The 16,614-nt window shown below is 48.1% G+C and overlaps 1 protein-coding gene across 1 annotated transcript in view; it reads left to right on the top strand.

Annotated features, from left to right (window-relative positions):
- The window catches only part of CORO1C (coronin 1C), a 79,805-nt gene extending 74,231 nt beyond the window's left edge, over window positions 1-5,574 (top strand). Inside the window, exons 9-11 of the mRNA XM_017652983.3 lie at window positions 1,637-1,694; window positions 1,802-2,047; window positions 3,153-5,574. Coding sequence (XP_017508472.2) covers window positions 1,637-1,694; window positions 1,802-2,047; window positions 3,153-3,272 — 424 coding nt within the window. The 3' untranslated portion in view covers window positions 3,273-5,574. The remainder of the gene's footprint in view (window positions 1-1,636; window positions 1,695-1,801; window positions 2,048-3,152) is intronic.
- Window positions 5,575-16,614: the final 11,040 nt, after the last annotated feature.

Below are 16,614 nucleotides of genomic sequence, written 5' to 3'. Positions count from 1 at the left end.
TTTCAAAATCATTTAATCCAACCATGCCTTTCTCCATTCTTCAGATGATCTACCTCGAGGTGCACCAGTTAGGTGGCTTAGCTGGGGTGTACTGTACACTGTTGAAAGCGAAACCTTCATCTTTTGTTTTCAAGTGGAGGCTGTGGCCAGTGTTCCTGGGTGGCATCCAGGGGAAGCCTGTCCCTGAGATGGGAACGAGGGAGGACTTTCCTGCCCTGTGGGGGGATGAACCAGGTTCCAAACTGGGTTGTGGATCCTAAACTAGAGAAGCCAGAGGTCTAGAGTGGGGCGTTGGGTTAGCTCAGTTTAGGAAATTCAGTGAAATGATTCCTGTCTCTCTGTACTACTGTGGGTTTTTTAAAAATTTATATTGCATAATGCTAGCAGGCTTCCTAGGGGACAGGCTTTTTTCTCATACCAGTCAACGGAAGACTCAGACTTATCGACTACTGACCATTTTAAAGCAACAGGATAATAGCACTACATTACTCATTAATGTGGTCATGCCACACATTTGTATAATGCTATGGTTATCTGAGTATGCTCTTTTGGTCACAATTAAATGATTGACACATCTTTAAAAAAATAAAAAATTTTATAAGCCATTTTTATATGAATCCCTGTGACTTTTTAAAAATACACTTAATTCTCTATAGCTGGAGTAATGAAGGAAAGCTGTCACAGATCATTCAAAATTGTGGTTTAAACCAAACTAATCAAAATATGGTTCAAAATAGATTGAATCCAAATTTAAGAGTAAATTGAGTATTTTGGGAAGGTATTTATTTGTTGGCATCTTCAAGTTTAAAAGACTGTCAGCACAATTTGTTAGGACACCTCCTGTTACTGTGTTACTCGAGCATTCAGTATATGCCAGGCACTGTGCTCAACATGCTCAGTCGACTGACTCCTTTCCCTTCTAGTAACAGCCCTGTGAGGTAGATGCTGCTTTTACCCCCACTTTGTGGATGAGGACCTCGGTCTTGCTGAGGTTGTTAGCACTCGCGTGTTGTAGTTGAGCTCAGAGTCAGGCCCCCGGCTCAGTCCTTCTCACCACTGTGCAGAAGTGTCATGCTTAATGTTCCCACTCTTTCCATGTTTTGGATTAATTTCAAATTTTTCCTAAGTGTTATGCATGATGTGGTTTGCTTGGATGCCAGATTTTTAATTCCTAGGATTTTCTTTTCCTTTTTAAAAATCATATTTACGCAACGTATGTTTGCCTGTTTCACGTTGGCAGACCTGACATCCAGGCCATTGATACTCTCTAGTATGTAGGCGTTTGACTTGGTAATTTTTTTCAGAAGTGAGTTGTTGGCGTTGGTGCTAACATTTCCATCACAGTTGATCTGCCACCACATACCTGGAATTTGTCACCGTAATACATAGACCATGACTCCCGGTTCTTGTCTCCAGTCTGTCATTCCTAGCCTCGCTGCTCTTGGCTTCAGTTTTCTTATCTGCAAGTGGGGAACGTGAAGTTCTGCCTACTCCCTACGTGGCTCAGCCGCGGTGAGGGCAGGCAAGCACTTCGTAGCCCAGCCAGCCTGTAGAAGAGCAGTTGTTACTAAGCCTACTACTTGGCCTGTTTCTTAGTGCACCTTACTGCAGCTTTGCCTTTATTTCCCCTTTCAAGATTCTTCAAACTTCATGAGAGAAAGTGTGAGCCTATTATCATGACTGTTCCCAGGAAGGTAAGTGCCCAGTTTTCTAGGTGGTCTGTATACTTTGAGAAAATTTTTAAAATCCCAGACCTTTCTACTGCCTTACCTTTTGGGTTTTCCCAAAATGTCTCTTACAGTCTGACCTTTTCCAAGATGACCTGTATCCTGACACGGCGGGGCCCGAAGCAGCACTGGAGGCAGAAGAGTGGTTCGAGGGGAAGAACGCAGATCCAATCCTCATCTCCTTGAAGCATGGATACATTCCAGGCAAAAACAGGGATCTCAAGGTGGTCAAGAAGAACATTCTGGACAGCAAGCCCACTGCAAACAAGAAGTGTGACCTGATCAACGTCCCCAAGAAAACCACAGACATGGCCAGTGTGGTAAGGACCACGGGAGACAGGGATGTGCTTGGCTCTTGAAAGCTCCGTCTTGTCCTGGGCCTCGTTGGGTCTGTCACAGACAGGACTTTCTGTGAATGGTAACACGTTTATGAGAACCTAATCACTTGACATTCAGGACTTCGTGACTGCTTGGGGCTCTTTTTGCTGTTTTTATAAAGACCGGGATAGAAGTTGGTCTATTGTCCGTTTCTGGGAGTAAACAGGAGCCCTTGGGTTTTTCTTAACTGTCTGCCCAAACTGTTTCCACCCATCTGGTTTGGGTAGAAATGAAACGTGAAAGCATGGAGGTCACAGCTGCCAGGAAGAGGGGATTCCCAAGAGTGGTGAGAGGCTCAGATATTGTCCAGCCTCCAAGCGACAGAAACTTAAGAACGAAAACGACTTTGGGCATCTTGACGCAAACCGTTTACATGTTGGTTGGGGAGCTGAAGCCTGATGCAGGGACCCGCCTGGCCACCGGAGGGTGCTGCTGCTGGGCAGGCAGGCTCAGGGCTGGAGGACAGGACAGGGCAGCCAGGGCCGGGAGTTGTCAATGAGGTAAGCAGAATGAGGAGGTAGAGGAGGAGCTGGAATGGGTCACGACTGAGGATACCATGGACTTTGGTGACCACAAGGTTTCTAGAAGAATCAGCCGCATGTTGGGGTCAGCTGCGGTCTCTTTAGAAAAGTTAGCAAGCAGGGCAAGGGGTAGAACCCTCCCTAGGAGGTAGCAGGAGCCTGTAGCCTCTGGAAGCTCACGCCTCCCCCTACTCACGTGGCAGCCACACCTGATGGAGTCGCACGATTGCGCTGGTTGGGTGCAGGGTGGCCTTGAAGGAGTCAGCCTTGGCTTGCAGTGTCCTTGTGTCCCGAGAACACACAGGCACAGGGTCCAGAAGCAGAGCTGGCATTCACCGCTGTTTGCTGTGGGCTGCCAGCCAGACTGACCAGTGTTAATCACTTTCCCGTAGGCCCAGCACGGTGGCTGTGGCTTAGCACTTCCAGAGTAGATAGTCCGTCTTCTGCCTCACAGATTCTTACCTGTGTTGAACTCTGTTTACTTTTCAGTCACCTTCTTCCCCTCCCCCCTTTTTTGTTTCCTTAGCAAAATGAAGCGAAGTTGGATGAGATACTAAAAGAGATCAAATCTATAAAAGACACAATCTGCAATCAAGACGAGCGTATTTCCAAGTTGGAACAGCAGATGGCGAAGATAGCAGCCTGAAGGCCCACTGCACCACGGGAGCAAGGACTTGCGCTTGGTGGCTGGTTGCTGGTGTGGTCCCCGGGGGTGGCAAAGGGAGGCACTGCCATTTGGAGACATTCCATTTCAGATTTGTCAACCAGCGATAGGCCACATTCCAGTACGAACTCAGTTCGTCCCCCAAATTTGCGGAAACAAAATGTGATTTAAAAGCTGAGCTTTTTTATCAGAAAGTTTTTTTGATGTTTTAAGTGTTACGTGACTTGTTGAACTTTTAAAAGACAAAAGTGCTACTTTTAAAATCCCAGATATTCTGAATTTTAGAAAACCAACCAATTCTGATTCAGTGTCGTGCCCAAGTACCTTTTTTTTTTCTTTTTACAAACAGGGACCAATGCCACACTGCTTTTTATATTTCTTTTTTTTTTAATGTTGCCAAAACCAAAAGTAGCTTTTTTTTTTTGTATTTTTGCTACTTTGCAGTATTTGTGGGGTTTTTTTTTCCTTAATTTGAAAGGGACAGCACTGTGTATGTTTATAAACTAAATGAAGATATTATTTTGTATAAACGTTCATCTGAACAATCAGAGCAGTGGCCACTACGTGCTGGCTCACTTGCAGCACAAACCCAGTCACCTTCATGGCTGTACGAGAGGAAGACTTGAAAATATCACGCGGATTCGTATTACCACCCCCATCATTTCATTGAGTCTTCTGATCAAAAAAGCTCATAGCGAGCGTATCGTTTCCCATCTTCCCTTTCTCTTTCCTAGAGATTGCGTGGTTGTACCAGAATGGAATTTTGCTTCTTGGTTATCCTGTGCTTCAGATGATTATACTCTAACCGAAACTAGCATGTGTTTCTGCAGTTCTGTTATCCATGGAGAACCTACTGCATTCCTCACTTGTAACATCATGTTTCAGGTTTTGGTCAGTACTTGACAAGGGCGCCCCGGACAAAAAGCCCCACGTACTGTGGAGTGTTCCTTCCTGCCCATTGCAGCAGCTTGCCTAGCCCTCGAGTACAGCAGGGGACTGCAGACCAGGGCACTTGGAGGGGAGTGTTTGCCCCATGCGATCCTCTGTTTTCCCGCGTCCCGTGCTGTGCTGGGGGCAGGGGTGGCTCGCCCTGCACCGCCAGAGCTCCTGCCCTCCCCTCTTCTCACCTCCGCGGCCACCTGTCTCAGGGCTTCCCCCAGCCATTCCTTCTCTCCTTTCTGCCTTTCAGCCCTAACCACTCAGCTAAGATGAGTGAGGCTGGGGTTGCTACTAAATATTGAGACTGAGGAGAATAGTCTAGAAGGGAGCAAGGCCAGGAGCACAGACCTGTGCTATAGCTTTAATGTGTACAAATACATCTCTCTGCACCCTCCATGCAAACGCTTGCTCCACCCCTCCAGCTTACCCCAGGGCTGTGTCAAAGCACAGAGGCTCCCCAGACTCAGTGGGGCCAGAGGCTGAGCTCTGATCACCCGTTTCATTACTAGGTTAGCTAGAACTCTCCATTTCCATTTTCTCATATTGCATGCTGGAGAAACAAGATTTAAGGAGCCTTTGTTTTGGAAGGGCTGAGTGTCTGTGATGGAACGTGAGACGTGTAGTGCCATTGGGACCACGCTGGGGACTCGTGCACCTGCTTGTGCTGTAGGGATGAGCTGGCTGGAAGCATCTGTACACAGGGAACAGGACGGAGGCAGTGTGGGGACGCTGGTTGGAAGGCACAGCCAAGCAGAGGTGATGTCTGTGTAGGAAGGGCACTGCATTTTTTCCCAATATTGGGATTGCTGTCTCCACAATTTCAGGGCCTCAGAATGTTTGGTGTGGTTGTGTGTGTGTGTATGTGTATGTTTTTAATATTGAAGTGGATAATGAGATGTAAAGACAATAATTACAGTGACTTATATTCAAACCTGTATGTGTTTCTTTATCAATGTAATCTGCTGAGGACCTTCATTTTTAAGATCCAGGAATGCTTTAAGGTTCTGATATCAAATTAATTAAGTAAACAAAATTGTTATTGATGGTGATGAAGCACCACAGGGCATGTGGTTCCAAGAGAAGAGGGAGGGCAAGGAAAAGTTTTTCTGGTCTTAGTGTGTAGCTTATGACTTATTTAATGAGCAGATGCCCCGCCAGGCTCAGAGTTGCCGCCTGAAGCTTTGTGGATTACTTTTCCTGTTTTGTCTTTTTTTTTTTTTTAGCCATGCTATCCCAGAGGAGAACCAGTGAATTTACTCCTAGATCGGCTCTTATAGAGCGACCATAGTATTCTGTCAAAACACTTGCTTCCATTTTCAAAGATAAAAAATCATTGATTACAGAATGGTGTCCGTGTTTATTTCACACCTCAGCTGTCTTCAAGGCAGCCCACACCTGTCTGCCTGATGCGTGTCCTCTGACCCAGAGGAACGAGCCAGGTGACTTTTTCCTCTCTCAGGGTGAGTACGGGAAGTGTGGGTGGGCCCTGCTCAGCGCCCGCAGAGTGGAGTGTTTTGGGGCCCTTCCTGACCTGCTGATGTTTACCTCCTGCCTCCTGCCTGGCACAGTGGTGTGATGGGGCAGATTCCTAATCTTGATGAGTCCCTTTTGTTACTGAAAGAGAAATGAGAACTGCGTACAGTTCGGAAGAGAGAAATACTCCGGCTTTGGCCACACAAGGAGCCCTGGCTGCACCGCTGCTGCCCTTGTTAAGATAAGCTGATGCCCCCACAGGGCTTTTGAAAGCATTTTTTTCCTTCAGTAGAAGTACAGTTCTCTGTGCTTGGCTGTGATTTTTATCCCAACAGAAGGTTTTCAGGATCATTTTAATTTCATAGTTTTTTTTACTTCCTTTTTACACTAAAACATTGTCTCATGACTTTTCAGTGACTGTAGGAAAGAATTTCCCATTGTTTGGTTTTTCTAAATGTTTATAAATATGGTGAATAATTGGCTTGAAGCCCCCCTCCCCAATACCTTCTAAAGTTGCTGTAGTCTGTGAGAATGGCAGCCCGGTTTTGCGGTCAGCCCAAGCGTGGTTGTAGGAAGAAGAGGCTGGCAGCTGCTGTCTGTAGCCCCTTGGTGCCCACAGTCAGGGGGCAGGCGCGTGGTGGGAGGTGTTTCCGACTGGCTGGCTTTCCTCCTCCGGTCTCCTTTGCCAGAACCCTAAGGTCACCGTGTTAGCCCCCAGACAGCCGGCCAGACCTGGTCAAGGGAGAACTTCTGTTTTCTAAAGGTTACTTCCCTTGCTGTGCTCGGTGTTTACTGTCCAGAAGAACTTCCTGTTGACTCTGAAGAATCTGTTAACTCTGAATGGCCCTTCTCTCTGCTGGCATGCTGAAATGTCCCTAAAGCTGTCCCTGGGTCATGGGCGTACATCGTGGTCCAGGACGCACCCTCTCCTCCTACAGACGGGTAACACTTGCTGTCCAAGCTCAGCACTGCCCTTGGTTCCTCCTCTTTTAATTTTTAAAATTCCATGTAACTTCAAAAAGTTCTTCCCTCCACTGCTAGAGGGAGGGGTGTGCAAATCTGTGCAGCCTTCTAGAGGGCAGTGTGACAGGGTCTACCAGAAGTCTGAAATGTTCTGACTCTTTGGTTTAGGATTTTAATCCCTGGGAATTTTGTCCCAAGGAAACTAGTGGGAAATATATTCAAGAATTAGAAGAGTAAAAATTGGTCCAGTAGGGTTGGTTATAATTAAGCACCCCAAAACATTGTTTCTGACAAACCGTTTAAAGGATATAAGCATATACAATGCATGTTTATATATAAAATAAATACTATAAGTGTTGCTATGTGGAGGTAGCAGTTGTGGGTAATTTTTATTTAATTGGGTTTTCCTGAATTTCCTATAAATAATATATTTCATTCCCAGATAGAAGTTAACTAATATTAACGTATGAATGGTAAATTAATACACTAAAGCATCATAAATCAGTGGTGGGGAAGGGAATCGGCCAAGGACATTGAGTAGCTCTGGAGGTGGGAACACCTTGCGGCCTCCCAGCAACACCAATATACATTCTTATTAATGGAGTGAGTAGAAAAGAAGGGAAATGTTTTTTGCAAGTTTGGAAGAAGAAAGTCCCTTTTTACCTTAGGAACGAAAAAAATATCTTAAATCTCAAAGCAATGGAATAAATCATGAAGGGAAAGGTTAGCTACATAAAAATCAAATTACCTAAGACTTCAATATGTCAAAAAAAATGAAGGCCATGGAAACTGGTAAATATATTTCGTACACCTGCGAACAGTTTATCAGAAACTTAGAAGTGAAAGTTTGCTAGAACACACTAGTCACAGTGAACTTTGTGAAAGTTCATCAATTGCAAGCTTCTGGAAAAGGTGAAATGGAGAAGGGGGGAGTGAGAAATTGCTCCAGATGCAGAGATACTCAAGGATAAGGTGGCTGCTGGTTTTGTTAGACTGGTTGGAAGGCAGAGGAAGGTGACTTTAAGAGAGGCTGCTGGGATCTTTGACATTTATTGGAAAGGAAACGGTAGGAAAACTGGTTTTAAGAGGCAGAGTTAGCAAGGAGTTCGGGTAAGGAACACAGCTCAAGGGAAATCAATGCTAGTCCCAATGCCTGGGGGCCAGGGGTCAGAAGGTGAGAGGTCGGCCCACTTCAGTACCTCAGCTCAGGAGCTTGAAAGGCAGTTGAAAATCAAGTAGACACATCTTTTCTCTTACCAGAACCACGGGGGTTTAGTGTTGTGCTTTCTTAACAGGGGCTTTCTCACACTGATCTCAAAGACTAAATGGATATTTATGGACAGGATGACACAGCAGGTTTGGAGCTGCGGTGGGGAGAAATGATTTCGGACAAAGGCTGAGCAGGCAGTTGCAAGTGTAAGGACAGCTTCGGTTTGAAAGGGACGAGCAGCTGTGCTGCAGAGTGGAAGACTGAGGAGTTAGGCTGGCCCCGGGTTCTCCCAGTGTGCCAGGGCTGCAAATACAAATGAAGAACCTCCCCACCTTCATGGCCAGCAAGTCCAGATTTATCTGTGCACACAGATGACAGTGTGAAGGGGCCCTGCACAGGGTGCCCAGGGGTCCTAAGGTTTTGCAGAAGGGCTGCCAAGTTTGTGGAGCTGCACCTCCACTGGGTGCTTCTCGGGGCCCCGCCAGCAAGCTTCGCTTTCGTGACAGCCCTTCTCTTCTCATGGGTCACTGATAATCTCCCCAGTAGACACAGTTTTATGCACCTTGGTATTCACTGGGTAAATAGTTATTTCTACAGTGAGAGTGTAAAAGTCCAGGAGAAACTTGTAGTGGAGCAAATGACCAAGTGGTCTGACAAGGAAAGGTGTTGAGACCAAAGCTCAGTGGCTTGAGGGTCAAGAAACCAAGCACTCGGATTTCAGCAACAAAATCCCAGCTTTTGGCCTATAGTGACAGTCTGAGAACTGGGACGTTGCCCTATAAATAACAGGAAGTTGTTGCAGGTTCATTTCTGCGCTGAGATGACACTTGGATTGTAGAAGGTTGACAGAGCATCTCATACCAACAAACAGCTGCTTACTGCCACCTGCCACTATGGTTCCCAAAATGACAAATGATTTATTTTCACTCTGGCCAGTTTCTACCAAAGGCAGTGGATTAAAATGTCACGGAAGATGGCAAAGTGGAGAATCCTATCTGGGCACCTGCCAGAAACTTCCCTTTGTCAAGAGGCCGGACCATCCTTTGAACAGCCTTGTAACCGGCTCCTCTGCCTCCACCTCCCTGTTCCCTTTTTGCTTCCAGGGTGATGTTTCCCACAGTAGACTCTGTTAAGACCTCTGAGGGAGACAAGCAGGGCCCTTCTTGTCTCTGGATGAAGTCCACCCTCTTCGGCCTCCTCTGACGTGGCCCCCGTCTCCCACCCCACCTGATTCCTGTCTCCTCAGATCCCACAGGCAAGCTGTCAGCTGCTCACCCTGGCTCTAACTGCAGAAATCATCCGTATTCCAGCTGCTGCTTACACCACCCCTGCTCTCCCTGCTGGTCCGTGCCCGCATCATCTCTGATGTGGACCGAACTTCTGTATTAGAGTTCTCCAGAGAGACACAACTAATAGGATGTGTACATAGAAAGTGGTAAGTTACAAGGAATTCGTTCACAGTAGTGGCGGCCCACGAGTCCAAGGCTGATGTTTCAGTTTGAGTCCAAAGCCAAAAAAAAAAAGAGTCAGTTATCATAAGGCAGGCAAGAAATTCCCTCTTAATCTGCCCTTTTGTTCTAGGCTGACCTTCAACTGCTTGGATGAGGCCCACCATCAGTATCTGCTCAGCTCACCACTTAACCTCTCCCCCCTGCTATCCTCTTAACACCTTACTACCACCAGATCTATCAACCCACTGAATTTTTGACGGTCTCCCCTAAATCTAATGTAAACTAGAGCACAGGAACTTAACTTCATTCACTGTGGTACCCCCAGGATTTGGCACATTGTGTTAATATTTGTTGAATTAATTAATTGAAAATACGAACTTTATCTGGGATCAAGGCACTCTTGAATTGTCTGCAAGGCAGTACTTTGCTTCCAGAATACAACCCTCCCCTGACCACAGGTAACCCCAGGCTGGGCCAGGGAACCCTTGGAACCACCTCCCATGACACCAAATAGGAGTTTTCCTGTACAGGGACCTGGGATTTTGGGGTGCCCGGGATAGAGCAGGCAGAGCATGCGCTGAGAGAAGGGGCTTCTGGGTCCCTTCCACTCCCTAACTCCATGCCTAAGACCCAGCTGCGTTTTTGGCCATAATTTCCATGAGATCCTCCAGGAGTCCTATTGCCACCTAAGCCGATTTGAGTTGTCTCTGCAGCCAAGACTTGCTCGTGCGGTTCTGCCTCCATCAGAGCGCCTTAAGGTCCGAGATCTGGGGCTCTTGCTCTCTGCCCTGCCGGGCCCAAGCCCAGGCCTGACGCTCACAGTGCCCGTTGGAGGCACTGATTTCTTCAACTGCTGCTCAGAAAAATCAGAGTCTGGAGCTCATTTCTAGATTTGATTGCCCATTGGCCTTCCGGGTCAGGGACCAGCCCCTGTGCCAGGCACCCTGCAGCACCCTAGCTGACCCAGTGGGCCCTGGGGAGTCCCTGTTCTCGTTCATCCCTGGAGGAATGGGCCCACTTTGCAGGCTGCCATTCCTGAAGCCTGCTCCCAGGGCTGCCCAGAGAGGCAGCCAGAATCTATGCTGGATGTGAACTCGCTGAAGTTCTGTTCCCATTTGAGAAGGGGAATTGTGCCTTGGGTGCGGTGGGTCCCAACGTGGGTGGCCATTTCCCCTTTAGATGATTCAAATTGGTAAATCACAGCTAGTGACCCCTCCCTCGAATCCAGGAGGATGTGGGGGGGGAGGGGCGGGCAGTTTGGTATGACCCCTGACCTCCCTTCCAGGCTGGGCCTTTGAATAGAGCTGTTCTGTTCTCTTTTATGAAGTCTTTGCTTTTATTTGCACAGGGCCCTGTGGCAGGTAAATTTGAACACTGCTGCCCTGGGGAAACAGGCAGCATGGCCCACTGGACTCTTGTTTAGGAGGAAGCTGAGGCTTTGCAGTGTTGGCCTACCTGGGCTCAAGCCCACCCAGGCCTTTCCTAAGCCTCAGATTCCCAGGAAGCCTAATGGCCCCTTGGAAAGGCAGGCATGATCCTATGAGTCACCCCCATTTTTCTGTGGTTTTCCCCATTTTCAGGGAAATGGGCACAGGGTCTTAAGCTGTGGGCATCTTGTGGGGGTGGAGCCACAGTGAGTTCCAGCCAATTAAAAGTAGATGATCCGATCTCAGCTATACCCATCCTATCAGGTATAGTCCTTGTCCATCTGTGTATATCTAGGATTCCACGAGCTTTTAAATATTTTTTTCTTGCATTCTCCTCAGTAACCAGATGCATAGTTGACCAGCTTACTCTTGGTAAATACCAGATTGAAGCTCAGCTTTGCTGGGTCAGGCTACCAATGCTTCCTCTGTTGCTACCGCATTGTTCATTAGAGCCAGTCTTACACTGATGCCAATAGCTCCCCACCCAGAAACAACAAAGGAGCAAATTGCAACGGAATAGGCCACGGAGGCTGGTGTGAACACCACCTGGCAGCAGCTGAATGCATTTTCACGCATCAGCTGACGTCAGAGAGACCAGACCGCAGTGAGCACGTGGATGATCGTTTAGGAGTGTCCAGGTCTAAGGAGACTGCAGGTTGTCTGGCTATTAAATCTGTTGTCTGGGGGCCCAATGAGCCTCCCATCTCACTTTAAGATGGGGCTGGCCACTCTAGCAGTAACAGGCGTTAGTTAACCCCAGGAGCACATACTTCTCAGAAAGCCCATAAGTGGTCCTTGTCAGAAGGCTAGCCCCCCATGCTCAGTACAGAGAGGAACGGAACGAACGCCTATGGGCTTTGCTGATTGCAGTTCCTCTCCCCGCGCACCCCAGCAGCTGCCTTGTGCTGGAGAGTGGGGAACATTGCCTGCCCTTGGACCAATCACAGCAGGCAGGGTCAGCAAGGAGAATCCAGGCTGATTCGCATTTTTATTCAGCAAGTATGTACTGTGATCGAATGCAGGTTCAGTCATCGCCTGGGTTCAACCAGCTGATTCTACCACTTACTAGCTGTGTGACCTGAGGCAAGTTACTTAACTTCTCTGGCCCTGGGTTTTTTTCCATCTATAAAATGAGAATACCAGTAGTACCTACTACTTCTTGGGGCAATTGTGACAAATACGTCAAGAGCCGAGGATAGTGCCTGGCATGACAAAGCACCTGATGAATATTAGCAATTGTTATTCCTATATGCCAACCACTAGGTTGTGCCAGTCACTCTGCTTGGCCCAGCAGATGCAACAGGGACCAAAACACGGTTTGCTCCTGGAGCTTCCAGGGAGATAGACATTTAATCACATGTATGTGGGAGAGCAGCACGGTGTTCTGAGAAAAGGGAGTGGGGATGGAAATACTCAGAAAGTTTTCAAATCCCTCCCCCTCTCTGAGTTTGGTAGGAAGCCAAGGAAACAGAGTTTCTGTTAAGGCTTCAGGAATATAAAGGAATTACAAGGTGCTTGAGATTAAAAGAATGTAACAATGTATCCCCCACGCAAGGGGGACTCCTTGGTATGGAATAGCTCGTTAATCATAGCCATGGAAGCCCATTAGTTTATAATATGGTATCCACATAACCTTTACAAAAATAGATGAAAATATAACTAGCATTCTGAATATACCTATAGTGTGACCTAATAGGTCCTACTTCAACAGTTTCTGGGTGCTGACCACCCCCTTAGCTTTACAATAAATGTATAAAAGTCATGGCTCTGCTGTACTCAGGGCTCAGACCTTTGGAAATCACTCCTCTGGGTCCGCTAGCGTAAAATAAACCTCCACCCTCCAAGACCTCCGAGTGCTGCTTGGTTCTTTCATTAGCGATCCAGCCCAGGTTTTCACGGTGGCCGGGAAAGGCTTTCCCTAAGGGACAGCACAGGAACTGGGTCTGAATTGTGAGTAGAGGTTACACCCAGGTGATGAGCAGTAAAGGGCTCTAGGCAAAAGGGATTGCACGTGTAACGTGCAAACATCCTGTGTCTGGAGGAAGCGTTAGAGCTGAAAGAAGGAGCCAGAGCAGAGCCCAAGGGGCATGTGAGGTGAGATGAGGCTGCAGGAGGGGATCAGGGCATTGCCAGCCTGGTGGAGATTTGAGTCTTTATGCATATGGAGAGAGTTCCTGCACTTGAAGCAAGAAAGCAGCTTCTGCTAGTATACATGGAGGGCCACACTCAGACCCATGACAAATTTTGTTCTTAAGGTTTAGGTTAGATGGACTCTTGCGTAGAGGTGAGGCGGTCAGGCTCTGCCTACATCAGCCCAGCCCACTCTCAGACCTTTACTGAGTCCTTTGCATTTTGCACTGAGCGTTCAGATCTCCCCTTTCCAGTTGAGGCAGCCTGTAGGAGCTCAAGTGAGTTCCCTAAAGCCATACAGCAAGCTCAAAGCAAGGACCCAATTCTCTTATTTTATGCCTCTTTTCCACCCAGCCATGTACAGTGACTGGCTGGTGACTTCTGAATGACCACTAATCTGAAGGACCCAAGAGGCAAGGACGGTGTGTGTCCTATTAGTGGCTCATCCCAGTGCCTGGCTTTTGTCAGAGCTCAATAAATGTACCCTGCACAGAGAAAACCAACAGGTCTTGGGGGAACCTGTATTTCGACCCATCAGTGGGGACCTGATGAATCACTTTGGATTTTAATCTGGTTCTCCTCATAGCCAGTGTAACCTTTTTCTAGGTCAGGAGTCAGCAAAGTGTAGCCTGTGGAACAAATCTGGCCCGCTGTCTGTTCGTGTGTTCTTGTAAATAAAGGTTGCTGCCGCACAGCCACAGCCATATGAACTATGGCTGTTTCCATGTTCAGTGGCAGAGTTGAATAGTTAGGACAGATCCCCAAAGTGAAAGCTTTGCTTTCTGGCCCTTTACAGAAAAAGCTCCCTCATCCTATTCTAGGGAATGAGTCTTAAGTTTGAACTCATTAATTAATGGTGAGGCAACCTTGGGTTAAATTAAACTCATTAATTTAAAAGTTTAGTTTGTGATGTTTGAGCAGGTTCCTAAAACCCTAGGCATGCAGAGAAAATCTTTAGAGATCTTTCATAGGCTGAAGAGCATTCAGAGAAGAGATGAGACTGGCCTCCTCCCTGGGGCCAGGAAGGCTTGAGAAACCATAATTAGGGCCCTCACAGCCTCCACAAGGAGGGACATGGACAAAAGCTGCAGATGTCCAGCCATCCTGAAATCTAAGGTGTCTGGAAAGTCCTTGCACCGTTTAACATCTGTTTCCTGATAATAACATTAACATCATTATATACATTTTTCTATTTAAAAATGTGAAGGAAAATATATTAAAAAGGAAAGGGCCACCCATAACTGTGCCACCCAGAGGTGAGCACTGTGAGCATTTCTTTCAGTCTGTCCTCCAAACACCCACACTCCGTTGAAAGTAAGCTGCTGATACACCTCTGTGCCCTGCTTTGCCACCCAGCAAGTGCTGTGTAAGCATTCAACATAAACACTTAATGCCTGCAACATATTCCGTCACGGGACAGGCTTCCCCAGTACGAGACTTGAATGTTTTTTCCCAACACTGTTCTTCAGTTAAACACCACTTCCATGTTTGGAGGCATGTTGGAGTCTTTTCTAGGTTCTGTGTGTTCAAGTGGAAACCTGCTCACTCTGAATACTTGCATCTCACAGGTGTTAGGTGTCATGAGATGTGTTTTCTTTCTGGTCTTCACACCAGCAACAGAAACTGGAATCTTCTTAGCAATGATTTCTCCTCTGCCAGGCAAGTGTAGCTGTGCAAGTCTTACCTTGAAATAGCTTACCTGCAGCTAAGTTAATCCCTTCCCTTACATGGAGTGCTTGCTGGTTACAGAGAAGATTGGCCTGCATGCCAGTCCTCAGCCAGCAGGGTCACTGGCCAGGGGTTGAGATCAAAGGCTTTTCTCTGGCTGCTTGGACGCAGCTTTGCCTCTTCCTCTGTGACCTTGTGCAAGGCACAGTCTCACTTTGAGCCTCAGTTTCCTCATCTCCAAAGACTGCTCTCAGCATTTTATGGTGATGGATGCACAGCATCTGCAATGTAGCATTTGTATTATGAGGCTTTGCAGGTGAGGAAACGGGTTGGAGAGAAGTGACTTACCCACTGGTCATACAACTCATGAGAAGCTAGTTTCCAGACCATCCAGCTCCTATCTTGTGAGTTGTCCCTTCATGGGCACTGCACCCAGATGGTTTGTTTTCAAACCTAAGGGACAAGGGATGGGCTTGTGGCAGATTTATCTTCCCCGGGCTGTGCCTGACACTCCTGGGAAGTGGCTTGTGACTGCCTCATGGTCAGGGAGGAAAGGACACACCTGGGGGGTGTGGGGCTCTGTATCTGCTCACTTCAGACCCCCTGGCCTGTCCTCCACCTCCATGCTGCAGGTGGGCCTCCAATACCCATTCGGAGTTTAATGAATGACCCACTGCCCTGGCCGCATGGTGACCGACTCATCCTAGTTTTAACGCCGTAGTCCTGCATCCCAGGGGCCTCTCAGTCGCAGGCAGACCAGGATGGTTAGTCACCCTCCGTATGGCTGAGGCACAGAGAACGCCTTGTCAGTGCCCAGCCTGACTCACTGGGTCTTTCCTCCTGCCAAGTCAGGCCCACCCCCTTCTCCACCCTGACAGGTGGGTGACTGGCCCCCTGGACGTTCCCCTCCAGCCCTCCCTCATGTCCCTCTGACTGGGCCTTCGGCATTCTCCCCAGTTCTTGGAGAACCTTCCATCTTTGGAAGCTTCCCATTTTACAGATACAGAACTGAGGCCTAGGTGGGGAGGCGGCCAGGGTCACACAGGGGGCCTGACAATGGGCCGGCCTTCCCTTTTCCTCTGTGTCTTGGAGATACTCCTGTTGGCTTCGGACCTGTGGGTCTGGTGATGAACTCTGGTTCAGGATGGGCTGGGTTTCAGGGTGAGGGGTTGGGACCCAAGGAAGTCCCTGGCAGGACTGTCTGCCTCCAGTGTGCTTGTGAACTCGGGCTGAAAGACCGAACTGGAATGCCTCTAAGTGGAGAGTATCCTCCTGCCCTGGCATGAGTCTGGTGGGAGTTTCTCAGCCCAGGCCCCTGAGGGCTGTATTTCAAAACCTGCTGGTCAGGAGTGGGAAGTTCTGACATTCTCACTTCCGCTCTGGGTGGGGGCCTCAGTTTCCTTGTCTGTACAGACTGGGTGAGTTTTTGGCCCCATCCATCTGTAGCTTCCTAAGGTGGCTGAGGTTCTGTCGTGAACACCCACTGGGTCTCTGGTTTTCATTTGAAATCAATCTTTATGGAAGGCAGGGCGTGACCCTTCTCTGCATATGTCCTGAGCCCCATTTTGTGCAAAGCCACAAGCCAGAGCCTGGCAGATGCCCCCTTCACTTCCTTGAGAGTTCTGTGCAGTCTTGGGCCTCCCAGCCTTTGCCCATGCTGTGCTCCCTGCCTGGGGTGCCTTTACCTTCCTGCGCTGCCCGCCCAGCCCAGCCCTACTCCCCTCCCCTCCGCAGGGGCTGTTACAACAGTCTGTTTACTTGTGTACTTGCAGGCTTCCCCACCAGATGAAGAGCTCTAGGAGGCCCAGAGCACAGAATCTCAGAGCATCTAGCGAACAAATCAGGATAGAAAAGTAAAAGAAGAAGGTCACGCCCTGGTGAAATTTGCCATCTCACTCCCCAGAGAGGTTCTCGATTACCGCCGAAAGGGCCCCTGGGCCCCTCGAGCGTGCGCTCCAGGAATGACTGCATTGGAGCTGCAGACTTAGGCAAGGTCCGTTTCTGTTTTCTTCTCTGACCTTCTTCATGAACAAGAGTTCATAGCATCTTCCTTTGCATCTCTG

Source organism: Manis javanica, chromosome 15 (genome assembly GCF_040802235.1).
Source record: "Manis javanica isolate MJ-LG chromosome 15, MJ_LKY, whole genome shotgun sequence".
NCBI lineage: Eukaryota > Metazoa > Chordata > Mammalia > Pholidota > Manidae > Manis > Manis javanica.
The sequence above is the reverse complement of the archived record's forward strand: the minus strand, read 5'-3'. Positions and strand labels throughout refer to the sequence as shown.